Source organism: Patiria miniata, unplaced genomic scaffold, assembly GCF_015706575.1.
Source record: "Patiria miniata isolate m_02_andy unplaced genomic scaffold, ASM1570657v1 HiC_scaffold_7, whole genome shotgun sequence".
Lineage (NCBI taxonomy): Eukaryota > Metazoa > Echinodermata > Asteroidea > Valvatida > Asterinidae > Patiria > Patiria miniata.
The window spans coordinates 44,960,798-44,988,185 of NW_024037074.1; the positions used below are offsets into that span (position 1 = coordinate 44,960,798).

A 27,388-nucleotide genomic window follows, 5' to 3' on the forward strand; every position below is an offset into this window, starting at 1 on the left:
GTTAGCCTAAGCATTTTTTTACCAAATTTGGCCAAAAATTGCCTTTTCTCCAACGCAAAAGTTCCGACTGCATCAATCAATATTCAAACACCTAAAAGTCGGAAGACTAGGCAAAAACAGTCATTTTTTTTGGGGGGGGGGGGCGGTAAATTAACATTTTAGACTGATTTCTTCCGAAAACAATTTAAAACTATAAATAAACAAATATTCGAGTTGAGGGTGACACAAAATCCAGTTCTGACTTTTTCTACAAAAAGTGACATAGAATACAATGTGACCATAAACCTCCACGGTTAAAATGTATTCTAAATTCAACAAGCTGAAAACGGTGCAATCTCAACGGAATTGTGTATTCCAATATTACTTCATTTATTTGTTATCGTCAATTAAACGTGTAATAAATCATTTTTCAAATTGTATAACATGCGGTTTGAAATATTCGGGATGCATGCTTCGGGTGGTTAAGGTTGTTATTATATACTAAACATTCTACAATAGAAACCCCGCATTGTCCCTTTTTACAGAAAATCGTCCAAGTCATCCGTTTTAGTGAATTATTTACAAAGAAACACTTATATTACAGGACAATTTCAAGTGTTGGTTATTATGTTTTTATAGTATCTCTACATATAATTTTATACAAAGGCAAGATACGGATATAGAGTTTTTCCATTCATTCTTTACTGTACAATATTTGGCATCGGACGTATGCCGCTCAAACAGAATATACATGTTTACATTAATCTATATAAAAACACCAATTGTACCTCACAAGATTAAAGAAAAAAAAAGTTGTACAACAAATAAAGAAACAAATAAGTTTAAATGGGTTTTTTTTTTTAAGTTGTTGACTGTGTATTCAGGAAGTCACATGTATTCTCGGCAAAACTGTTTATAAATATTTTAAACTAAATTTTCACAGTCTACAGACATTAACAAAGTATTGCAACTTAACCCAAAACCTTTACTCTCGTCGCATAAGGTATGGTGGAAAATGACATTACATACATAATACATATATTTAATTGGCGATTTTCTGAACAGCGAATCGCCCAATCGGCGTATTCAAAACAATAACGACTTCAGACGATTTCAGTCGGGGAAAAAACTTCCAAACAACATTAGAAAACATAGATGATAACAAAATAATTTCCTAGAAATGAATGTAACTTGTTTGTTTTCAACAGGCTATACACACTCCAATACCAATTATACAACAAAAAACGTGTCCAAGAGGACCCTGTAAAGTGTTCATTATAGTATACACACTCATCGTCTCCGTGACTGCACCTGTGACCCGAGCAGTGCCGTTGTATAGGTACACCTCGTAACGGACAAAAAACAACCCGATGTGGACACCAGACGCATGAAAATACTTTCAATGAATCCCATTCTGGATCCACTGACTAGAATGTTTTTGCTGTAAAGAGGACAAGGAATTTTCCAACCTTCAATATACGAAAGCTATGACACAAAGTTAACATAGGGCCTAACCAATAATTTTATAAATTCAATTCATATTGAAAATCTTCAGTTTTATATTTCACATACAGCACAAACAACAACGGGCGATATCTGCCTATACATTCTGGACAGGTGTTAGCGCACGTTATATAACAGTTGACCAAATTGTCAAGTTTGAATTGAACGCACAATTCTGAGCAGATGCATCCATAGGCTACCGCCCCCTCGTCTGAATTTCCCGTTTTAAAATATTTTCCTCTAACATTGTTCTTACATATAAAACATAAAAGAATATGCTTCTCTTTTTTTACACAATCTATTTTGTTTGGAGTTTATATATGGGAACACAGATATGGAGTTTAAATGGTATGCTTAAAAATTTCATTTCCCCAAGAATCGAAAATTCTGAGACTGAAAAGTCCCCAATTTTAGACGATTTTTGCGCCCTCACGTTTCTCATATTTTGTTACAAAAGTTTAACAGGTATACAAAAGATCAAGTAATTTACCGCCTACCTCTTACATCACACTATCATTTGCCTTCGTAGATAAGCCGACATCAAGTGGTCCGTAAAGTAGCTATAGTGGCGATTAGATTAATTATCTCGTATAATTATAGAGAAGTGATTCACAACATAATGCGCCGCAAATTCGGGAAATGACCACTAGTCGACTAGTAGTTGATTCGTGACGGAAAACGAAACTGTAAGCGCTTAATTTCATTTTCATTGCTCAGTTGTCACTTTTGTCACCATTGTATACTAATATTGGCGATTATGAAAGATGTCCTAAACTATCCACAATCGCTATTATTTGTGTAAATAAAGAGAAACAACAAGTGTTGAATAATTGTGCGACTACCATTTTTTGACGGTCGTTGACGTGACAAAATTTCGACTAGAGTCGTTCGCACTTCAACTTCAGTGCGCATGCGCCATCGGTACGTCACGAACCAACCACTAGTTTACCACTGGCCTTGCTCGAACTTGCCCTATTTTATGAAATTAATATAACTCTAAGGAATCGCTCCTACTACTGTTTTGAGCAGAAAAGCTCTTTGATAGACCATGGTTCGTTACAGCAATGGAGTACCGAAGTGAATACGTCACGCGCACAAAATGTGTGTAAAAGACATTAAGCGCGTGATTCAGCCTGTGAACCAAAACGCGCTCGTATTCCATTCGTTTGCACTACATTTTCTGGTTCTAAATGACGTCACACTTCGGTACTCCATACCCAGAAGCTTCCAATAGCTGACAAATTGAAAGCGGGTGTCATTACGAAGGGATCCTTCCAGGTCTTGGACCTATCTTGAACCCAGGTGACTTTACGTCGGGGCCTCAAATAGCCGGAGACGAGGCCAAGATTTGAGAAGTTACGAGAAGTCAAGGTACCGTACCATAATTTGGGAAATCACACTTCCGTTTCAATGTTTGGATAAGCGCGTCCTCGTTCACAGCCTCCGTCCATACACGTCCCTGCTGAGCAGCTTCCGATGGCCTCGTGATCGATCTCAACCTCGACCTCGTGACTGCCGACATCGTGCGGGTCGTACATATCTACCTCGTACCCACCACAATCGTCATCATCATCGGAATCCCTGGCCTCATCGATGATGACGGTGGGCGTGTTCTCGGGGAGGTTGTAGTAAGGCGGTTTGGCGCTCATTGACGTCTTCTCGTTGGGCTCGGCTTGGTCGATGTCCACAGCGTGCCTGACTGGGCGGATCTCCGACGACGCCCTGGCCCGCTCTGCTGAGTCACTGTCGTTGTCGATCTCACTCACCGCCGTCTGGCTGGGCCGTGCCATGTTCCCGTTCCCCAGGTGCCCGTTCAGGTTGTGGTAGGGCCCGAAGGCGTGGCGCTTCAGCGCTCTCAACTTGGCCTTGATTGAGTTCTTGTCGGCCGCGGTGGCGTCTTTCAGGGGCTCCTTGAGCGAGTCCTGGCGAGATGGAGTGGAGAAGGATGACCTGGATTGACCGTTACGTAACGACCGGTGAGTGCTCAGTGTCCGATTGAGCTGACGGACCCGCCACTTGCGTCTGATCTCCGCTCTGACCTCACCGTTCATGAAGCAGTACAACACTGCCACCAAGAATCCCTAAAAAGAAGTCAATAATTAACCGAGAATATCTGAAGAGTGTTGGTTAAAAAGGAACCTTAAGAAGCAAATGTTGGAAACCAAGACTCAATGAACAAGAAGCTGTCATGAGGAAAATACATGTCAAAGTTTAAAGTTTATCATCTGAAACAAGCGACGAGTAAGTTACTTCACGAAAGTTTGTCTCGATAACCTGCAATTTGCCACTAGGCTTTCCTTGGTCAATTTGCGTGTAATTTTAGTCCAAGACGTTAGTGATTGAAAATAGACCGCTGCAAAGCCGTTTGCATGGTGGTGCGCCCTCACAGTGTTGGTTTTGACCATCCTATTTATTCTCTCTCCGATGAGGGCGCACTTCAGTACAGATGATGTCGGTAGATCCGATAGCGATCACTAGCGACTTGAACCAAGGACAGAGACTTAGTCATGATAAACTCACCTGACAAGACATGCCCAGCTCTATGTACATGCGCATCTTGACTACTATGGGATCGTCGGTGGCGTACATGCCAATGGTGACGATGTAATACACACCAAACAGTGGGATCAAGACCAGCGTCGACTTGGCAAGCTTGCTGAAAGTGGCAAAGCGGAGGTTAATGCAAGTTTGGAATTGAAATCGTAACTAGGTGGAACTGATAAGTAGAGGCACATTTTCGTTGGAACCTTACTTGGCCCAAAGTTGCTTGCGAGATGTCATTACTGTCCTCATAAGTTTCAACAAATTGTGGTTCTCTCTTCGAAGTGTGGGCTAACTGGCAAACTAGTAAACCAGTTGACCAATCATCCAGTCAAACCAACCAATAAACAGCCAATCAGCTAACTAGCCAATCAACCAGTTCGCCAGCCAGCCAGTCAACCAATCAGTTAACCAGGTCAGCCAAAGATCCCGTCACCCTTCCATGATAGTGTGAGTGCACACCCCTGGGCTTATCCGGTGCTTAAAAGTGAAGCTGTGAACTTCACCAATCTCCTAAGTCCCTTATTCGTGTCTTAATGAGCAAAAGCGCATCAACATCTTGACATTTATAAATTAACTACTGAGTGATTCACATAGGACGAACTTTCAAGGATGTTAAATATCCATTGATTTCATGTAATAATGTAACCCTTCAGAGATAACAAGGGTAGGGGTTAAAAGGACAAGTGTTAACAAGGAAAACATTACATCTCGGGAATGTTGCTGAAGGTGTTAGAATGGACACAAACAGCAGAGGAGGCACATTCATTGAATTGAGAAATATAAAAAAGGGCATGGCCGTTTAAGCATTTCTGAGCTCATACGCTGTGGACGTGCAGGCATGGTATATGGGTGGGTGTATTAGAAAGCTTGTCCCGCTTGCTACCATTATGGGCTATGCCCTTTGACCATTTTGCTCTCAAAAAGTAAAAAGTAAAAAAGTGTTTATATTCTTCGAACAAAATGACAGTACAGCCATGTAACGGCCATTATCAATTATTGACTTGGACAATCATCAAATAAATTTAGCAACTAGTTATCAAAATGGGGTCATTTCGGCAAACGCGCCAGGCCAGGAGGCCCTCCGATCGGACGTATTTTTTAATGGCCCGTTTTGTTTTTGCAGGAGAATTGAAATGCTAGAAACGAAAAGGTCAAAGAGCAAAGTAATTTATATGCAAATGTACCATGAGGTAACGATGGGATATAGTTGTGAATGTGTGGTTTTTCTTTTTGTTAAGTGCAATTAATCTACCACCATGCTGGGTCATGCTTGTAAGGTATTGAAGTGATGGGGGTAACGGCGTTCCTTTCCAATTCAAGTATTATATTTTTTGTCGCAAAATGGAACATCAGAATGTACAAATGCTGCACTTTTTCAGACAAATGTTTGACTTTAGTTGGGCGACGACTTCTCAAAATTCAGGGTTTTTACCACGATGGTGTAACCATCGTTTGGTTACACCGATAAAATCTGACCAAGAAGCAGGTTGTATTAGCGATATAAAGTGGTGCGTACCATAAAAGAATCTTCGTGGGTTCGGTGCGTCTGAGCTTGACGGGTATGGTGTAAGGTTGTAGCTAAAGTAGTATAGAGGCTAGTAAATTCTTACACTTACCGCCAAATACTCTTATGACATGATTCCTTTTTATGATATATGCATTTGCCATGCAGTTCATTAAAATCTAGCCCCATGCACGACATGTTTGCAGATCACGCGAATGCAAGTTACCAAATTAATCCAGACTAAAATGTGCTTTCTGAAACAATATACCACCAACTAGTATTGCCATGTGTCTACGAGCCCCATCACCGCCACCACGTGTTTATCATCAAGTGTAATTAATTGTGTCTCTTCAGCTTTGAGCAATATTTACCAGCACCAGTGTCGATCGCTCCTCCCTGATACAGGGATATGCACGCTGAAGCTAATTAAGAGAACACACGATCATTTTACACAGCTAAAGCTCAAACCTGAACCGAATGCGCCACTTGCGTTTTTTTCCACGGTTTCTAAAATGGAACGCGTGGTTTACTTATGGATTCCACATGGTGTCTTCATCAGATACGATGTATTGCTATGTTATGGTGGCTGTAGATCTTGGTGCCTTTATCAACAATGTAGTCTTCAACAAATCTCTTCTTTTAATTGGCAGTGAAAATCACAAACAAGGCACCAATTTCTCAAGTTTGTACGATTGGGCTTCTTGTGATAAGGCTTAGTGTTGACGGGAGTCAGTAATTGGGTCCCCAAAAACTTAACAGATAAAACGTGCCATTGGTGTTTATCTAAATGTTGCTAAAATTAGGGTCAGTTCCTCCAGTATAAAAATTCCTGAAACGATAGGAGACCTTCATGTGCTTCGCTTACACATTATGGACTGTGAAATCTTATTACTTATTCTAGAGAAGGGCGTTGGGTGTTATCGTGAATGTTTTGGCGGCACTACACTGCGTATTTCTTGCATTCAAAGTTGTAGTCAAGTCCGGCCTAACTCAAACAAGTCACAGGTGAGAAATTGGAACTTTGGCAAAGTTGTCATATTTCAATCGATAAGCTCGTAAAAATTATGAGACTGCGTGACTTGTGATTGATTTGGGAGGACTTGACTACTTCGCTCAATGTTTTCTTTTTCTTTCTAAGCTTTTTCTTTTTCTTTCTATAGCTGGTGAGGGGAAAGACGTGGGAGTGTCGTCCTACGGATGCAAGGGTCTAATGGAGGAAGCGAAGCAGCCCTCGGCCATGCCATCTTACCTATACCTTCTGGCTTCAGCGGCGTTGGTGGCGCTCAGCTTGGTCGCCAACACGCGCAAGATGTTTAGGAAAAGGATGAAGTTGAGCTGTAGATAAAAAAAATCAATTGTGACGATGACAGCACTTCTGGCAGTGTATCGAGGGTTTGATTGATTAGCGCGTATATTTGTTTGGTCTTTTCACCCATTGTTATGCAGATAATGTTTATGTTAAATATTATGAGTTTTATTTCCTCCACCGAGTTATGTTTTCATCGGATTTGGTTAGTTTGTTGGTTGGTTGGTTTGTCTATTAACAAGATATCTCAAAAACTTAGAACAGATTTGCATAAAAATGTCTTTAGGGGCGGTCCTTGGTACAAGTACAAATTGATTAGATTTTGCAAGTGATCCGGATCTGGTCAGGATCCAGGATTTTTTTTAAGGATTCTTCACCATATATGCGAGTATTTCTTTTGGGTGTACTGACAATATGGCGGGGAATTGTTAAGCCTTGGCGGAGGTTTGCGCTCTCTGCGTGCTTTCTAGTTGTGTATGTTATTTCTTTATATCTGTCATGTTGGGTAATAAACCAAACCAAACCGAACCAAAACAAAATGAAGGAAGCTAAGGAAGGATTTACGATGTACTTGCTTGGTATTATTCAAACAATCCGCCGAGTTTCATTCCACAGTATAGATATAATGCGGAGGTATTCCAACTCACCACTACGGAGCACATCACGGGAGCTTTGATGATCCAGTAGATGTCCTTCTGTGTCATGGACGCCAGCCAACACCTGAAGAGTTAACATTACGTCAATATGTAAAAAACGTTATTCTTGTTGGACTATCAGTTACGTCTATGGTTGTTTCTTTCGTGCACCAAGGAAAATCTGGATCTTAACTTACCCGCCAGGATTGGTATATTCTTGTACTATGACCCACGGAAGAACGAATAAAATGGGAACTCCTGCAAATAATAAAGCATAAGTGATCAGTTATTTCCATCACTTCCTCAGAATTTCATGGAGTCATGGAACTTCCAACACTTCGTAGTCCTAATCACTTCGACGCGGCCGGTTAAACTTTAATAAAATATTCATGTACATTTTCAAATAGTCGTGCGCTCCGCGTTTAAACCTCGACCAATCGGTAGCGATACGAAGAATAGAACATGGAGCGCAAAGAAACAGGCATTTGTGTGACCTTTGACCTACCCCATCCCAGAGCAATGTACAGCTTGAGTGACGACGATTCTGAGAATACAGCCAGTGTGATCAGAGCGTGGAGATAGACGCCCTCAACGAGCAGCCAGTAATAGTTGGACACCAGGGCGTACTGGCAGATGCTGACGGCTATCGTCAATGCTTGATGGCAGGATATGCCCTGTAATGTAAAAAAACCCTGTAAAGTAACGAGTCATTTTGACCGGATAGGCCTACTATCTAACAGTCTATTTCAACAAGGTTTTCATCTTTATTGCCGTATAATGTAGGCCCAAGTGACATCATTTTCGGGCCATACATTGCAGAACTGTGGTGTACACATCGTGTGGTATACCTACTGCACCACCATACAAGATTAACTGAGCAGTTTGTTGTACAACGCAACTACGCCCATGAGGGCGCTTTGAGCACATTGAGATTAAAATACGTGGTGCGTACTTCGCGCTATATACGCGCGCAAACCAGTACGCGCACGCGCTGTGTCACGTCCACGGGCCTCTCGAAAGTAGTCACAAAGCGCCCTCTCATATTCGCGCACGGAGAACAATAATTCTAAGACTACCTACATGTAATGTGCTGGTTTTACTGAAAGTCTCCTCATCAATGTTTAGGCTGACGGTCTGAATGATGTCACGCACGAAGACGAATACCGCCCTCACGATGAACGACATGAACAGATGCATGTGGATGGTATTTCGAGGACACCGTAGTTTTCTGTTAACGAGAGAGGTTTTTAAAGGGTTATGTTTTGACACTAATGATTTGCGGTACAGAGTGTCAACTTTTTCTCATATTGACAGGGGGAGAATTACCTTTATTTGGCTCTTGGTGGCGCTCTGTTCGAGCCTCGCGCCTATTTTCTCAGGATTGTGAAGCCCTTATACGGTATTTCATCTGAATGCATTGTATGATCGCTGTGTGATCGTAAGAACATATGCAATTTTTGAAATAGTAGTAAAATTTATGAAATTGCATTCGGGGATGTGTTGCCATTAGGTGTTCTGTTTGGTGGGACTACTTACTTGAAATAAAGGAATATCCCCATAGCAACGGCCAGTGCGACCAAGGACAGCGAGTATCCAATGCTGTAGACAATCTGGAGAACCCGCAGATCCTGAATGCAGCAAAATAAAGAAGACATTTAAAAGAAATTAGGTAGTAACATATAAAAGATTAGATTATTGACAGTTTCTTCTACACGGGAACGAGGAGGCAATGCATCCTTCTCGCATTGAAAGGAAGTAGCTTATTCTGGAGTCATTGTTTAAAGGCTAGTTTTACACTATCGTCCAACTTAACCCCCCAAAATCAATTGATTTTAAAAAACAAAGTGGGCTTTTTACATACAGATAACATGCAATCTGTACCATTTCTCACGCGTGCTATACTTCAATGATAAGGCCATTTTAATCCATCACAAAAACAAAAAGCAGGCAATGCACGAAGTGAAACATTACAGAAGAACAGAAAGGAACCTTCGTACTTGTCTAATTACCAAAGAGCAAAACTTGGGACTAGATGATTTAGGGTGAGGATCACTCTCATTTTAGATTGAAAAACTCTGGGAAAATAACCAATCCAGTAAAAACTCGAGTGAAACTCTATCGTTTCGATTGAATGAATTTCACTCTAAAACGTCTGGTTCCTAGTTTCAGTCGTGGGAGTGATTCTGTTTTTATCCCAGTCACCACATAAAAAAAAAACAAAGATGAAAGCACAGGCAGGCACCAGATTATTCCTCATTTGCATACGTATCCAGGAATGTTGGATATGCAAATGATCCCGTTACCAGGGTGAGAGAGCAGGTAGTGGTGGCAGCGTACTGTTAGACATTCTGGGAACGAGACTGAGTCTTGGGTCCATCCATGAAAACACTGACCTTGTGTCCCGGGGGTGGCAGACTAAAGTGGCACATGGAGTAGTTGGTCCACTCATCGTACACGCCGTTCTCAAAGCAGAACTTGTAAGCAAACACTTGAACATAGGACAAAAAGCAGAAATCCAAACATTCAGACGTTTCTTGAATCTTTAATGTGCACGCGTGTCGGATGCCGAGCTTCACTGCGCACCGAACTACATTTTCCACCGTCATTATTGATTAAAATCACTCAGAACAAACCTTCCGGGAACACTATTAAAGTCGCCTCGTGATTTTTTTTTTTGGATCCGTCTTTCTTAGATTTAAAAAGCTTGTAACAGCGTCACAAGACCAACATTGAAAAGTGAAGAGTTCATTTACATCGAGAACAGTTTCTTGACAAACTTTATGTTTGCGAAAAATGATAAAACTATTACATACCCTTTGTCTTGACACAACACAGCATTCAACTATACCTATTCACATATACCCTAATATGATGAGAAGTGGGAAATACACCGAGGGGATTGAAATCTGCATGTTGTCCAATCGTGCTTTTTTTGATGAGTTAAAGTCGTAGGGATAAGTGGCACATATCAAGCCAACATCATTCCAAAATGATTCCCCCTGAATTTTGTCTAGTAAAATGACCGACCCCTCGTTTGGCATTCCTCGCATCATATTTCTTGCAAACTACCGGTAATGCTTACACAGGTCATTATAATTAATTGAGGTAAAAATGATCTGTCAATTAAAATATAATTAAGTAATACAGTCCGTTAGTTTGTTATGAAACAAGCACCGTGATACCAAATATACCTGGTTCTGGCGGGGGAGCGGTTAGGCCTATGGACGGGCATGGCTGCCTGACAGTAGTGTTGACTGGAGCTTCCAACCAACACAGAATCTTGTCAAAACTTCGATTGCATCTTGGACTTCCTGAATGGCAAAAGAAAAACAAGATGAGAAATAAACTGAAATCGTACGTGTCAAGAAAAAGTCCAGACCATGAGTAAGGTGCCAGTGTGATGGAGGACTCGAGTCCAGACTCAGATCCGAGTCAATTTTTTGACTGGTGGCTGACTCGGATTACCAATCAGACTCAAATCGAATCCATGAAAAAACTGTGTTTATTTAACTTGAGAAAAAAGTTTAAAATGATTTAGTTTTGGATTCGATGATATTTGGTCATCGATGACTGCAGTGATGCAAATGCGGTATAACTTGAAATCTCGTTTAAGAAAGGTTGACAAAGTTTGCACGTTCTTAACGTTTCCATACCAATCCCAATTCGGAATTTAAAAAAAGATCAAATATGTATATATAATGAGAAATTGGTAGGCTTGAACATAAAACCATTTCGAAAAAAACCCGTGTAGTTTTATGCGAGGTAGCACAAACATGTTCAACAATATTCTAACAGGCCGGAGGCCTTAAAATTTACAATTACAAAATTGACAATTACTTGAACAGGAATAAACATTTTGATATGAACGGTTATGTTTGAAGAACGGGGAGGGGGGGGGGGGACACACGTCTATGCATGGCCCTCCGAGTTATCTTGCCGGCGGCGATTCCATATGGCTAGCCTCAACTCCCGTCTGTTATGGTAAGGCAATCGTTTCGGCATCGTCTTACCATTTATGCCTCTAATTAAATAATTTCCGTCAAACAGTTTCAATTTTCACAATTTCTGGCCACCTCCGGACTCTGAGGAATCAGCCGGGCCCAATTTTCTACGTCCCTAGTTGCCTCTGCCTTTCCTCCTGACATCACTATATTCGGGTTAATTTGCGGCCGTCAGCCTGGGCTCTTTTTTTAATCAGATATCGGCTGCGGATGATTGCGTCAGAGAACCGATGTGGGCACTGACCGCAAGGGGAGTCGAGCTTGATATCCCGGTATAGAAGTGAAGTTTTAGCGGCCGCTTCTTTTCTCTTTCCGTAATCGGTGTTATACGGTGGCCGCCCAAGGGGACTTCCTAGCTTGGTGTCTCCTTCATCAACGCGTGCTGCTATCGGCGCGAGTTTGTCCCTATGTGGTACGATCGAGTGATGCAACGCACGCGAGGAGAACAGATGAGCTGGCCTAGAAAGATCAGAGGGGCTCAGAGGGCGGAAATGAAGAGGAGTAACCCGAGAATCCACGAGATTGCCCGAGGAAGAGCTTCCCAATTCGGATCACCAAAAATGAACTGCTTTTGTTTAGTTTGAAAAGCGGGGATGGATGGTAAACTATCTCATCCGAGATAACAATGCAATTACCCGACTGAAAGGATCGACACCGATACCCTCAAACTGTGCTTTTAAAGTCCGTCCACATCCCGGGATGAGGAGGGTCATATATTTCAATATAAACAAAAAGCCACTCCAACGAAACAAATTCTTGCATCTTTCCACTCAGTAAGACAACATCAGTGTTCTTCTTTTGTGATTGGCCCCTGCGGTTTCGGATATTCTCTGTCCCAGCGTGTGTGACTAACTGCTTCAAGAGGAATGTTTTAAGTTTGTAGTTTGCACTCACATTAACTACAACATATCCACTGGTGATAAGTCTGGTTTTTTTCCCATAGGTCCCTGGATTCTTTGGAGGTGTTGATCGCAAAATTCCCAGAGAATAAAAAGAAATAAAAATATCAATTGTCGTGTATGTATTATAAATTTGATTCCGCTAGATGAATTGGCTGTAAACAACTATCTCTTACTCAGTCCTGACTGTTATTATGTTCCCCGAGAAACAAATACGACGTGCTCATGAGGACGTTTTTTACTCACGTATAAGACCAACTTGTGTTCCACTTATAAGTTTAAAAAGTGGCACATTATATGATAAGATTCATGCATCCCCATCTTATAAAATAACATTTCCATCTGCACAAAAAGAATGTTTGGCATAAAAATAAAAACATTGTTTAAAGCTAGACAAAGTTTTATTTTGCTCGTTAAACAACCATTTCTCCACTGGAAAAAAATGTTCACCATTATGTTTCAAACCTCATTGTCAACATCCAGTCATGTTACGAATGCCTGGCTTCATTCTTTAAATAGAGACTCTATTTTATTCACAGGTAGATAAAGCGAATTTCCCATTCTTGCGCGACAGCTTTTCCACAGGCCTGAAAAGAAAATATTTGGCAAAAGTTGTTTACGAAGCTAAAAATGGACACACTTGGATTAATACCTGAGAGTACCCTGCCGTGTTCAAACGGGGAAAATGTCACGTATGCCTGTCTCCTTTTTATAAAGTCAATCACACGAGCAGTTATGATATGAATCTTCACATTTTGGTCTCTGAAGTATACCAATTCTGCGGAATTTCGGCCCACGCATTAACTCACAAACAAGGAATCGTGATTCATTTATTCAGCGGGTTTCTTCTATCGGTCCTCTGAGGAAGGGAACAGTTGGAGCTTACTTAAATTGATCAGTTTTTCTAAAAAAAACAAGAATTCTTTCGCTGATGAAGACAAGACGAGTCGGCTTGTCGCCAGGGGGCAGGCGACTTCACAATTGACAAATATCATTCATCGGCAAGATGACTATCAATTGAGTATCAGACTGGAAAGAAATGTTCAGAGAAAACTCCAGGTTAGGGCCGGGGAAAGCTAAGAATCGCAATAAAAATGTAGAGGATCTGTGAGAATAAATTACAGGTTCTACTGGCAAAGTTGAGTTGTTTATTGAGCGTATGTTAAATGAAGTAAAAATGTTAGCAAATTGTTTAACACCCATTTTTCTTTAATACGTTAGAAGTTTGCAGAGTTATTTTTTCTGGTCGTTTAAGGCACGGTACTTGCTTTGCAGCTTAAAATCTAGTTACAACCTTAAATCGAAAAACAAAATCAATATCGATATAACGGATTTTACTTTTCAATTTCGTAAGTGCCATATTTTTTTTTACAACACAAGTCTACCAACAGAAAGTGTTTCAAGAATCTCTCTGGGTATACACGAAATATTTTCGCAAACTCGCAGCGAAGACGACATTTGGAAGTTAATGTTGTCCGAAATTGCAAATGTAATTTTCCATCTAAGGTAATGCGCACGAACGCACCATGCATGCAGGCGCAATCAAAATGAATGTGAACCCATACTGAATATGTGGGTCGTTTGTATACCAGACTGAAACCTCGTGGCGGTCGTGCTGGCAATAATCTTCGTTATTGGTTTGTTGGAACGGCCGTTAGGTACGGAAATGTGGGCTTATTGGCGGGCGTAAACGCCCCCAAGGGCGTTAGCGGCCAAGACTATCTGCGCATATTTCCACGGAACGCGCATATTAACAGTAGGCTTAATGTCTTGGAAGAAACTCGATCTCCGTTCCTTAACAGAAGGTTTGATTAAATTCCATGATACAATTTTCCTACAGTCGTATCACTGACTGGCTGGCTGACTCACTGACTGACTGTCACTTGTGAGTTAGACTTGCTTAAGTCTCACCTAGACCACAAAGTTCGAAATTGGATTACCCCGTAACGCCGATGAATGGACTAAACCCAACCAGTTGTGTAAACTGATGCATTATGATTTTCTGCGGTGGCACAAAGCTCGCGCGAGTTTTTATTGTTTTTAGTCTAACTTGTAACGTTTTTGTAGTTTTCATGGAAATTTCGTGGTTTTTTTTTTAGGTAGGAATGTAAGATCCTTTTGTAAATTACCTCTCTCTTGCTCGCCTTGTCTTGTTTGAACAAAATGCATTTCTCGTGCCAAGAAATTACGGCAATTATTGATGAAACATGCAAAAGCTTTGACAGTTACGGCTTGAAATACAAAATGACATCTACGAGAGTTTGATCAGAATAGAGTTCCAAAATGTGAGCTCATGTAACCATACGTATACAAAATGTGAAAATGTATTTATTCATCTTGGAAACGACCGATGTACTTTCAATTCTGGTATTTTATTTCCGCAATGAAACCAAGGATTCCTCAAAAGCGCCCTCGGCGCTGTAGCTGGCAAGCCTGAGGACACCTGTAGAGAGAAGACAATGAGGCGACATTACAGTTTTCGAGGTGGGAGGAAAACCCCGCGGAAGAATAGTGGGCAAACCCACGGAATCAGGTAGGGATTGCAAAGTCAATCCACATGTGGGCCAGGGGAGGAATCGAACCCGGGCCATAGTGGTGGTAGGCGAGGACAGTAACCACTGCGCCAACCTGACAACCTTATTTCTTGCGGGGCTTTATAAGCAAACCCACTTTCTAACTAAACAGTCGTCGGAAGTTCACTGTATATTTTCTGGGTTACTTCGATTGCAAACGTAATTGCCGTGAACAGCCGTCTAAAATCAATCCAGCGGCCTCCAGTTTTCCCACCGCCACGCGCAATTCGGCCGCAGATTGCCCCGGTCGGCCTCAACAAAAGAGGGGAAAAATATCCACTTAGAAGTCCATTAAAATTTCAGGTTTTCATTTGTTTTAACAGCCTAAAGGGGGTGGAATTGTGCCAGTGGAGATAAGAAATGCCTCATTGCCGGGAAAATAAATGATTTGCAACATCGCCGAGCGCGGGCGACATACAGTACCTGCCAGTATCGTTCCCAGTCTCATGAGAGACTGCACACAGTCAAGGAAAAGACAACGCTTGCCCTGACCTGCAAACTAACTAAGTTTTCTGAACCATATATGGGCATATGCAGTTTATGGGCGTGGTCAAAGTTGTAAGTGGAGGGCGTACCGTGATAGAACACTGTTGTTATGAGAAACTGATATAAGACTCCCACATCTGGACCAAAAATGATTTCTACGCGCAGTCTTATTATTGTGCTTATGACGCATGTATTAATCAAAGGAGGCTATGATTGGCTATGGCAGATAAACGTGTACATCTATGGAGAATGGATTCGGCCGATTCCATAGGCATTACAATAAGCTAGTCGTAGCCATGAAATTCGGAGGCAGCCATGTTGTCAAAGCCATTTGTGACAATTCCATTTACATCTGGGCCACCTCCCACAATACGAACCAAACGGTTGACCGATAGCGTAGGCCTACAAATAGGTATCGAATGGTAAATAATGTTCAGAGAATGGCGCATTTGGTAATTTGTCGACTCTTCGGGATAACATGCTTATTTAATCATCGGGACATAATGAAGATCCAGTCATAGTCCAAAGTCATTTGAAGTACTATCAACTACGTCATTCACGTCACTCGGGTATACAGCTATCAAGAAATAGGCATACTAAACATTTTACACTCTATGAACATTACACAGATGGCAACTATGCGAACTTGGATATTTTGTGCACATTGCTACATGTGGCAAGTGGGGATGAAGTGTCTTGCCCAAGGACACAACACATGGCCAGCGACTGGATTTGAGCCCCTGACCCTCTGATCATGAGTCACAAACCCTAGCCACTAGGCCACACCCCCACACGTTTGATCTTGTTATGATCCTTTATTTGGTCACAAAGATGTCCAGTATTACCATTATGGCAGGGGTACAAGTTGGTATTATTCCACTCTTGCCAGACACTCTTGTAAGACGACGTGTTTATGATACCCCCGGACCCTCCGTTGTCCAAATTGTGACGGCCGTCGACTTACAAATTGTTGTTTCCCATCAGCCTCCCCCCTAAAAAAACCCTCTTGTTATGTTACTAAATACCACGCTGGCCTATATTTTGTACGATATCGTGATGCAAGCATTAAGGGACGTGGTTCGTGGAACGTCGATATGTGCCGAACGTTTACTAAAGAATTCTGTCAAGTATTTCTGGATGTAAACCATCTTCCGAATTGGGTTAAAAGATTGATAAATAATCCCCTGTGCATGCTTAGCGCCGCGTTTTTCCAATTTACAAGAGAGAGGCATCGAAAGAACGTGATTGAAAACTCGTCGGGATAATCGGCCGAAGGATCAAAGTACTTGCACGGTAATATTATCTTAATTTTACCGTTATTCGTGATAAAAGAAAACACTTGTGGAGTTTTCTTTTTAGGATTACCGTATATCCCCCATTGAATGTTTTAAGATGGTCGAAAATCATGGGGAGATTACTTTCGAATCCGATTTGCATTCTGAGGATGTCGTAAATTGAATAGGAACACGATTTTGTTTCCAAAAAATTCAGGATTGAAATTGTATTGTTTGTTGCTCGTTTCGAACTTTAATGCAAACGAGAATGTTTTACCACTGTACTGACGGCGGTTTTTCGGTCGTGTAGCAAGAAAGTTATGAAGGCTTGCGTCCTAAATGAATGTTCAGAGCTACGTCTACGGATCTTGTCCGAATGTTTCCACGTAGTTCTAGATGTCGAAGATTCTTTATTTGAAAACTTGAATCCCAATTGGATGTGGACGGAGGACACGATTCCAAGTAATGAAGGCTCTCGCAATGACACAAGAAGAAACAGTGTACGTTGTTCATCTTGTTTTTGACGATTTCCTATGTCCCTGGATATCTTAAGACGTCGTGCGCATGACCAAAGTTATTTGAGCATCGTCTATGGCCTTCAAGACCTTTAACCTCCAACCTTTTTAAAACCTTTTTTCTTCCAAATTGTGTTGCATCATGAAACAGAAAAAAGAAGAAGCCTTTCAATAATCCTCGCTGAAAATGGCGGCCATAAAATGAACACAAGGAATGAATTCTGCGGTATCTCTTCTAAGGCAAGACATCCGCAAAGTGACATCCAATCGACATCCCTTTCTAGCGAAGTTGCATATCGCTTGAGCAAAATACTCGTCGTTATCTCCAGACCAATCAGTCAACCCGTTTTTATCTTGGAGGAGCTGCAGGCTATTTCTTAGTGTTTGGTCCTCGTGCCTTGCTTATTTGAACGCGTTCCAGCCGGCCGAGCGTGCCTGCTACTGCCAGAGCCTTCCCCCTCTCCTCCCTTGCTCAATTAGGGACTTTTCGGCATTAATGGAGCAAGGCCCTGGACTTTAGATACAGCTGTGTATACAGCCGGGCCGCTCGCCGCACCGCCGGATCGGCACGTTTGGCTGACCTTAACCCCCCAAAATAGCAGAGAATGATCGATTTCTGATGGAGAGAGAACCGTGCACGAGGGAGTATAGGGAAGAAGATTCGCTTCGTGCGGCATCCCTGAAGAGCCAGAAGAGGACACAAGTTGCACGGAATGTTTGACTAAAGCATAGATGGGGAGGAGCTCTGGTTTTTACTGATCTTTGATTTGTTAGCTAGGAATCCCTGAAGTGTTCGTCCAATCAAACCAGGATGTTTCTGAGAAACAGTCTGTTCAAACAAGAGGCTGTCTGGTCTGTTGATTGGGGGGTAAAGTTGAGAGATATGCAGTTGAAAGTTTTTTCCTGTTTCTTTTCCGGGGGAGTTGTTTCTCCATCGGTGGAAAATTCTTTGACGACACTATCATCAAAGCCCTTAATTCGCTTTAGCCAAAGTGGTCTCAAAATGCAATAAACGTGAATGCTGAATGGAAACTGATTTAGATGTTTTGGTTTATGCTTTCTTTAATTTATCCTCATCGGAAGACAACTTAAAAAAAAAAATGTTTAATGCTCATCAATTTTTTTTTTACACGTCATTTCCCCCAGATTCGATATGGCTGAATCATCCCCTACACATACGCTTTTAAGGTACAGACCGTAAGCAGCTTTTTCAAGCTTTTTCTTAGAACGGTTAGATTATGTCTAAAATGCAGAGAAAACACTTTCAAAACGGGGTTGTTTACAAATTATGTACCAACACTTTTACACAGAAGAAATCGATATTCACAACGTGTCATCCGGAAACCCCGTTTCCGCAGTTATTCCATTATTGAAATCGCATAATTTATTGTGTGTCATTTGCTACCCTGTGCTTTAGGGGATTCGCAAAAAGCTGAACATTTCTGTTGGTTGTTTGAAAGCATTTCGGAGCTAGACGCAATCAAGGCAACACAACTTGACCCCACGATTAAGAGTGCGCTCACCCCTGAACTCCCTCTTGATTCAGGGAACACCACGTTTCACGCCTTACGCGTGCGAAAACGAAAACGCCGTAATTTTTCCCGCCTGCTTGCCCCCGTAACCCACTATTGCCGAAGGGCGAGACAGTTTTAAATTTTCATTGTGCTTTAAATAAAGAATCCACCACGGAAGGAGGCATATAATTACCGAAAAAACCTTTACGCAGAGAAAGGATGCTAGTTGATCTATGATGAGGATGAACCGATTCCGTGGATGTGACCGACCTGACAAGTGTCCCCAGATAGTCACCTACATCTTTGTACCTATATCATTGACTGACTGACTCACAGACTAACTCACTGACTGACTGTCGCTTATAATCCGAGCAGTGCTGTCGTATAGGATTACTCCGTAACACCTATGATTGAGCTAAATCCAGGCCACTGTGCCAACCAGATGCATGAAAAAAATTCCAGATTTTATTCATCAGCAGGTGCATAAAAACACCATATTTGGTACATAAAATGAGAAGATTGGTTCCTACTCGATCAACCGCAAATTCTCGTTTCTTAAGCAGTTGAAAATTACCAAGACACGTCTCCGATCTGATATTGCCATTCTAACGCTACGATGAGCAGTCCAATCTGAAATTAGCTGAGAGTATCCTGTGACTTCTTTAAATTGAGTCTTGCCATAAGGTCCAGTGACTGCAGTCTCTGCTAAAAGAAAAAAAAACGACGCGCGTTTCAGCGTCCCCCAGGCAAAATTTCCGACCGAGCGACGGAGCGGAATCCGTGGGACGATCAGCCCGGATCAGCCGTGATGAGATGCGGCCTAATAACAACACCGAGCTTGGATCCCATTATTACCAACAAAAACAAAAACCAAAGACTTGTTGCAAACGCTAGAAACGCCGAACCCCGGCAGGCGGTGAAGGGCTGTGCTGGGTGTATTTCCCTGAAGCGAGGACAGCAAACTGAGGGAATGTTGACGATCTAAACAGACGTCATCTGACAGGTTGTTAAATCCTTTGGTGAGCGCATGGTTACGATAATTACAGCTTACTGCGTGGCTTGATTGAAGTATGGTATACACAGAGGATATAAGGATCTTCCCGCTTTAGACAATAGAGTAAAGCACATCTGCCTACTACATGTACTCATCTTTGACCTTTGTTCGTCGCTAGATTTGACCACATCTCTCCTTTTTAGTGATATCCATGTTCTCATCAATGTATAGGTGTGCCGATACATCGTGATAAGCGATTACCCCGATACGAAAAATAGCGAAACTTGGCTACGAGTTCACACTTAGGCTTAACTGGATATGATTATGTATTGAGTCGTGGAAAGGGTTATCGTTACAGCCTTAATACATACATAATTTATCGTGCAGCTACTAAAACTGCCATAACGTAAGTTCACGATACGTATAGTAGTATATCGTATCGTGGCATCATAGTGGTATAGTACCTATCCTAACGTGAAAGCGGATATAAAGTGACACACAATATAAACTGAACTTGAAATGATATGTATCGAGTCGCTGAAAGGCTTATCATTACACTTTAATGCATGCATGCAGCTGCCAAAGGCTTCCATAACTGAAGTTCACGATACGTATCGTGAAGTACCGGTATATCGTATCGTGTAGTAGTACGTATATCGTATCGTGAAAAGGGGATATAGTGACACACCTATATACTCACGATATCACAAAGATGCAATTGCATGGCTCTGTCCAGAATTCGTTGACAAAGGGGAAATACTGAATTCCAGAAAAGCCAGTTTTCATATTTTATGTTGTGTTTAATACTACACAACCCAGCAGACCTATAAACCAGACGGCCTCATTAAGGCTCCCACGCGGTTGATATGTGTTTGGGGGAGATTCGACGACATCATTAATTGATGAGCTACATGCAAACTTAAAAAACATCTACCAAGGCAGGTGCTGGAAATTCGAAAATGAGCTTGTGAGTTCGAGTCGACGATAACGCATTAACATGCTTGACTTCAAGGCAAAACTAGCACACATATAAATGTTAAAATGAGTAGGCCTAATGAAGCTTGATGTATCACATGGGTTAAAAAGTGCAAAGCAGAAAAGGGAGCAAAGACCTTTTTTGCGGTTACAAGAAGGACGTCACATCATGCACTTGGAAGAAACTAAGAAGGTTTGCCAAGATGTCGATGTTCTTTTTGAGCCCAGCTCAGTTTAATAGCAAGGATTTCTATCTTTTCTCGATCAGATTTTTTTATGAAGAAATCGGAGATATAAATTGAGTTTCGGCTACAATCAACAACTCTGATGGCCTGACATTTTGAAGCAATAATTCTAGGCTCTTTCTGGCTCATTGTTCAGTTATTATTTTAAGGCCAAATCGAGGCTTTTGGAAGTCTCATTTTCGTTCTGTTGCAAAAATGTAAAATGATCAGCATGATAGCAAATAATGTTACGTGTCAACACCTCCGGATGCCATTCTATTCAATCACGACCCAGACGAATGTGCCGTTAAAATAGCAAGACTTTTGTTAGTACAGCCACTGCCCCTCCAGAAAGTGTTTCCCAAGCGACATGGATGAATACTGACTTGAGGATGCGATGGAGACAAAGGAAAGGACACAGGAGGAAGGAGGAATACACCCCGAGCCCTCCAAAAACACCTGCTAGTTTGAGATATCGGGTATGGCAGGCCCCTGACCCCTCACTGGATCGTACATGCCAACCAGACACCGATAACTTGCATCCTTGTCCACTCAATGCTTGACAACAGTTCCCCCCGAGGCCGAAAAATGTTGTTGAATAACATGACGTACTTTCAGACACAATAAGCTAGTTTTTAGAAACCCAGCGTAAACCGAGACGCGTTCGAGTTCAAAGGCCTGGGGCTGCTGTCTTCTGCAGCAAAATATTGGCCAGTCAGTAAAAAGGTTTTTAAAGAAATCTGCATGAACAGTAGAATTATTTGCTGTCAGTCTCAAGGAAGGTACAGTGGCAGTTTGATTAATTCTGACGGCGTTGACTCGCTGGGGAGATTGTAAATATTGGAGGCCGGTCGCAAGGGGAAACCCGGACGGGTATTAGCCGAATGTTGCCCGTGTAAGCTTTGCTTTTGATGCTCGCTCACGCTGGAGTCTCTTCAGAACCTAATGGCAAACTCTACTGACCGCGACATCCCACAAGCTGTGGCTACTTTGTCTTGTAGAAGGTGTTTTCCTACATAGCATCACCAAATGATGTAAACACGTTCCACTTGAGACTGTCTCTGTCCGCTACTCCCGTATGGCCTTCAGTAGCTTGAAAATGCCATAGTTTAATCTGATTTTTACATTGCAAAAATTAAGCAGAAAAAAATATACTCTAGGGCTATATATGCTGCGACCTTCTCATTTGAGAATACCATTGAAGAATAAGACAAAAAAAATCGCTTGGCTTTTCTGCTATTATTAATTGTTTTTTTCTTTATATTTTTCTCCAAAAATAGCCTATAAGAACTAATAAGCCGATTTCATTTCTTCAAACGAATATACTTCGGTAGTAAGAAATACTTCAGCATTGGGATCTAACCTGCCTATATGGAATTGACATTTGTGAATAAGAAAAATATTAGAGTACATATATGAAGAGTTTATTTTCGGAACGCGATATACGCCACCGTGTTCCCCTTTAGAATCCTGCTATCCCCTGTCTAACCAAAAACACTTTCGACGGCTGTTACATGTATATACTTAAGCACAACCTAAGAATTCAATAAAGCGAAAAATGAACTCTAGAAACAGCTGTTATACTGTTTTTAGTCTTTAAAGTTTCAGAACCATGCACAATTTTCGACTTTTTCAAATGGACATGTCGCGTTTCGGAAAATAAACTCTTCGTATTTCTTTTCTATTTCCCTATACAAAAAAAAGGGTAAAACAAACGGGTAAAAAGTACTCCAGAAACTTTATAAAAAGACAAAAGAGGTGAAATCGAGAATGAGGATTGGAGTTAAGTTGAGTAAAATCGAAATTGTCTCACGAAACACCAATATGTGATAAACTTGATCTCGCGATTTCAATTCCTTTAATTCGGTAAAAGTGCACAGATGACATCCTGTAACATACTTCCCTGATCAGTCAGAAATTTATTGTGGGCTTCTAATATCATTTTTTCCCCGGTCTAATCCCCAGCGGCTTACGGTCCATGTTGCAGGGGGGGGGGGGCACTTTCAAGGTCTCATTCTCTTGAGGTTTTGAACAATAAAACCCTCATTTAATTTTTTTCAAATTCTATGCGGAGGTGGGGTAACAAGCTTTTAGATGTGGGGGCGTAGTCACCTCGCTGGTAATACGTTTAGTTCACATGCTCACGATTCCGACATTAAATTTTCTAGATAACATATCGTACGCGAAGTCCCACGATGCACTAAATCAGCTAGATTTATTATCCACTTAGACCCTAAGTACTGTCTGGTACTCTCTAGAGTGCAATACGGGACGGACTAACGAACTGCTTCGGGAAACAACATGTCTTCATAAAGAGGAATTGATGTGCTCCGTAAGTTGACAAGCCATGGTAGAAATTTAGGGGCAAAAAAGAGCTGCGATATGCTGTCCCGGCAGCTAAATTGCAAATTAGTGTGAGTGTTCTTACAATGAGCCCATACCTCCGGGTAAAATGTTATAGACGACAATCGCAAGGTGATACTGCTCGTTTCAGTGTATAAAACAAGTGACAGACAGTATTTCAAGCTTGTTATAGTTATACAAAGTTCAGTTAACACTGGGCAAACCATCGTTAACTTCAACGAGAACTTTGCAATATTGCTGCACATTGAACGGGGACGTAATTCGATCCTTTATTCCTATCTCTAAGCCTCCAGTTCCGTGGGGGGAAACAAACCGTCACGTACTTTAAATGAACTGCCTGTCAAACGCGACGGTTCATGAAATCCAATTTGTTGAGGAAATCAAATCTTCTGCGACAACCCTCGTATATGTTGTTCATGTTATGATATACTTGTATTGTTGGAGAGTGCAGCGAGTGACTATTCGCCCTTCGCAGTCCTTCGAGGCCCGATGGCTTACTCGAAGACCCCTTTCAGATACCGACCTACAACCAATTGATTGCGGCGCTTTCTTTAATTTCACGCAGCGAGCTCAGGTGACTGTTTTCTCCCCGGTCCAGCCGAATCCGGTCGGCCCGGTTACGCAGATTATTGCGTAACTCAACGAGCCTCGGTCAACACCCGGGTCCCCGAACGATCTGAGACAAATCGAGTCATGATCTACAAATGGAGCTTGGGATCGTGGGAGTCAGGGAACCAGATACTGCCGGAACAAACCGCGCGATTGAGGGCCGATGGATTCGCGCGTAAAGAGAGGACTATCGAATGGAAATCGATATAGATTGAAGAACTTAAAGACAACACGTAACTTGCGTTTATCAAGTCGTATAGTTGTGTCATGCAATGACGCATTGGTATCATTATAGTTTATTTCTTCTTACAGATTAAGTTCCGTTGTCAAAAAGTCAATAGTTTCTCTTGTGACCATGTCAGAGTCTTTTCACGCACGAACTTCTTGTATCTTTGTTAGCTAGAAGAGAATTGGGATTATTTTCCTCAAAAGAAATTAGACTCCGTGATACCTTAGTCACACCTACAAGATTAACATCGATCAATCTCTGTTTTATTTTTTAACTGAATACATTTTTTACATTTTGTTTAAACAGCTTTTATTAAGGCCCTATTTGCACGACTGGATGGACATCCATGAGTCCATCGTAAGTCATCACAAGACCTCACAAGTCCATCATAAGCTCTCACATTCTTAAGTCAGTTACAGGCTATCCCAATGACCTGTGACAACAACATTCTTTTGTTCTTGTGACAGGACTTGTAAAGAGACTTGTAAATCAACGTTTTATACCAGACAATGTGATGGACTCAACTACAGCACTGAGGCTGTAGGGGCAAGCTCCGACCACTCCGACCAGAATTGTGTCAAAAGCATTCCTTTGTGACTGGACTTGAGTATTACTTGTGATTTAGTTTTACCGGACTCGTGGTGGACCCGACAACACTGAGGCTTGTAGGGGCAAGTTCCAACCACCTTGCATGAGTTCTTCGCTCTTGGCCATTCCGTTTGTCCTAATATTTTGATACCGTATACAAAAAGCGAATACGGCCAGAGGACTGTCACAAAAAAAGTCGATATAGCGGAACAAACCAACTTCTTCTTTTTTGTGAACGGAGGGTTCGATTCTTGAATCCGGACAGAGACGAATTACGGTTTGCAGATAATTTGGCGTTACATACCTGCAACCTGCTCGGATCGATCCCAAGCCCAGGGGCGCGTTTCGCGTGTACGACCCCCATAAATCGAGCTAATGAAATTAGGACGACGAGAGAGTCGTAAGGCAGTACATACCTCAGGCGCTCTGGGAAGAAGGCAGGCCATTGGCTAGCCAGGTGTGACCTTATACCGGAGGAAGCGGAATTACGAGCAGATGGGCCCATACTCCGGAAAATCAATGGGGAAATATAACGACAATTTGCGAGGGCTGATAGAAAAATGTTGATGGACCTAGAAAACAGACTTGAGGGCATCGAGGCCTGGTATTGCGCTCGCTTGATTTCATCCTTACGGACAGTGGATTCCGAAACTGGAAAGTCAGATTGACGTTCTATCGGCTGAAATTCTCGCTCTAGCGATGAAGTTAGCTCGATAACACTTACTTGAACACATTGTGTACTACAATGAAAGCCATTTTTGAAGTACAGGAGAAAAGGACTCGGCACACGACGTTTTGTCAAACAAACGATACAGGTGTTTTTTTCCCCCGGATCCCCGGGTTATGGCAAGATGAATATTTAAAAACATTCTCCCTTAAATCAGAAACAGTGTGAAATGGTCAACGGATCCGCACTGCAGTCATCTGGGTCTTCACTGTTTCGTGCCTAGCACAATGTAATTGTATCGGTTTTGAAATTCTAACCATACAGTGATATGTTTGTCAAGACGATGTTGGCAGTAAAGAATTTTACATTCCGTTTCATCACTACTGATAATTGTGGGTTGGATCACGTCTGAGTCAAGTGGTGAAAGTTGCAATGACGTCACACTTTAATACAAAGAGAAGTAAAATTCACCGGTTACTGAAACCACAGCATAGGTCTGCTGTCGACGCTTGGTGGCAGCACACACATTTTTCCCGATTCATTTCACAAGTTATTTTCAGCTGGAGTCCGTATAAAAAAATCCTCAAATGAGATTTCAGAAGATTAACAAGACTGCCACTTAAAAGTCTCAAAATCTTCCGAATTAAATGATTTTGTTTTTTTAAAACGTGCAAAGAGCTTTGCTCTCCCACGTCCTTTTTGTGAAAAAAGGTGAATTCCTGAAGGGGATACAAGCAATTAATAAGAAGTTTGTATTAGCTAAAGCCAGCTGCGTCCTCATCCGATTTACGTCAAACGGAATTAAAGCTCACAGATAACTTAATTACACAACTGCAAATTAACTTACGCGGGAAATGAACGGACCAGGTAGTCAAACCGTACGTGCTACGGAACGGCATTCGGTCGCTCAACTAACAGTTGGCAACAGTCCAAACAAACATGTGTATACACGCCAATAGAGCTATGATGTAAGGTTGTATTAGTATTAGTACAATGTTTTCCCCTTGCTGTGTCAGGGAATAAACGATGTAGTCCAAGTACGTCTTCCGAACGATTGTTCAAAGGTAATTGCGTCTATAAGATCCTTGAGCAAATAATAACCCGAAGTAGCAGTCTGACATTTCTGACAAGCATCTAAGAGCTTATGCTTCACAACGATCGCAATAATACATTTCAATCCACTGTTGAAGAATAAATGTCACGAACGCGCTGTTCAGAAAATGTCATTTCGTCCAGAAATGAAAACTTGGGTTGTGGGATCCTAGGGGACTAAAATAAAACCAGACAAAACAAGCGACAGCGTCTGGTAAAAAAAACCACACTGTAAAAACAAAAAACTAACAACGCCGTAGCTCTATGGAGACTGGATACCGCCCCCGCTCTTCGAAGACAAGTCTGTAATGAATTAGCTGGAAACCAGCCTTTGTTCTCTTTACAACGCACCTCGCCTTCGCTGGTATACATTTGAAAATGTAAATGGACAAATACCGTGCGTAGACAAGCGAAATGTAACCGAGCTTCGACCGCCATTTTGCTAGGCTAATAGCGCCCTCATCAGGTCGCTCATAACGTCAATGCATTTTTTTCAGAAATATAAGATGTGAAGTCGGTTTGTGTTAAATTACACAAATAAACGAAGCTTACAGTTGAGAAAGCATTGCAATCATTTTTTTTTTAAGTTTCGACTTACCATCATCGGGCAGCGTCGATTGCACCGTAAGGTTCATGCACTCCTCTCTACTGATTAAGTAATGATCTAGCTGCTCCTCTTCTATCTGACTGCCAACCTGCCAACAAAACAGAGAAATCTCTTTAATCGTCAAACCATTTTGTAAGCTAAAAATAGACCTTCGTTCAGATCAGACGTTGTTTTAAATTGACGTGATGTTGAAGCAAGGTAGGATGCAGGATACTACAGTGGAACAGCCTTCACTGAGAAAGCTCCGTGGTCTTATTGTATTATGTTGAGCAAAGGAATTGACTTTCGCGGGATTTGAACCTGCGA

At 41.7% G+C, this 27,388-nt stretch overlaps 1 protein-coding gene across 3 annotated transcripts; it reads right to left on the reverse strand.

The window, feature by feature from the left end:
• Positions 1-331: 331 nt before the first annotated feature.
• LOC119745952 (secretin receptor-like) lies at positions 332-27,165 on the reverse strand. 3 transcript variants are annotated; one of them, XM_038222669.1, is made up of 12 exons: positions 27,074-27,165; positions 10,663-10,782; positions 9,865-9,959; positions 9,008-9,099; positions 8,552-8,699; positions 7,977-8,145; positions 7,669-7,729; positions 7,484-7,556; positions 6,780-6,865; positions 5,902-5,952; positions 4,003-4,138; positions 332-3,563 (listed from the first exon to the last, which is right to left on the reverse strand). In XM_038222669.1, the coding sequence occupies exons 1-12, from the start codon at positions 27,108-27,110 to the stop codon at positions 2,877-2,879; spliced, it is 1,755 nt and encodes a 584-aa protein (XP_038078597.1). In that variant the 5' UTR covers positions 27,111-27,165; the 3' UTR covers positions 332-2,876. The 3 variants fall into 3 exon arrangements, with proteins under 3 accessions (XP_038078597.1, XP_038078599.1, XP_038078598.1); XM_038222671.1 differs by lacking the exon at positions 5,902-5,952 and having other exon boundaries at positions 6,786-6,865; XM_038222670.1 differs by lacking the exon at positions 5,902-5,952.
• Positions 27,166-27,388: the final 223 nt, after the last annotated feature.

Bases quoted from the DNA above. Each gene is read 5' to 3' on its own strand.
- LOC119745952 (XM_038222669.1), bottom strand. From the start codon at position 27,110: ATGAACCTTACGGTGCAATCGACGCTGCCCGATGATG. The intron at 7,730-7,976 runs GTAGGTCAAAGG...TATTATTTGCAG, and splicing joins GTACATTGCTCTGGGATGGG to GAGTTCCCATTTTATTCGTT. The intron at 5,953-6,779 runs GTAAGATGGCAT...TCTCTTAATTAG, and splicing joins GCTGAAGCCAGAAGGTATAG to CTTCAGCGTGCATATCCCTG.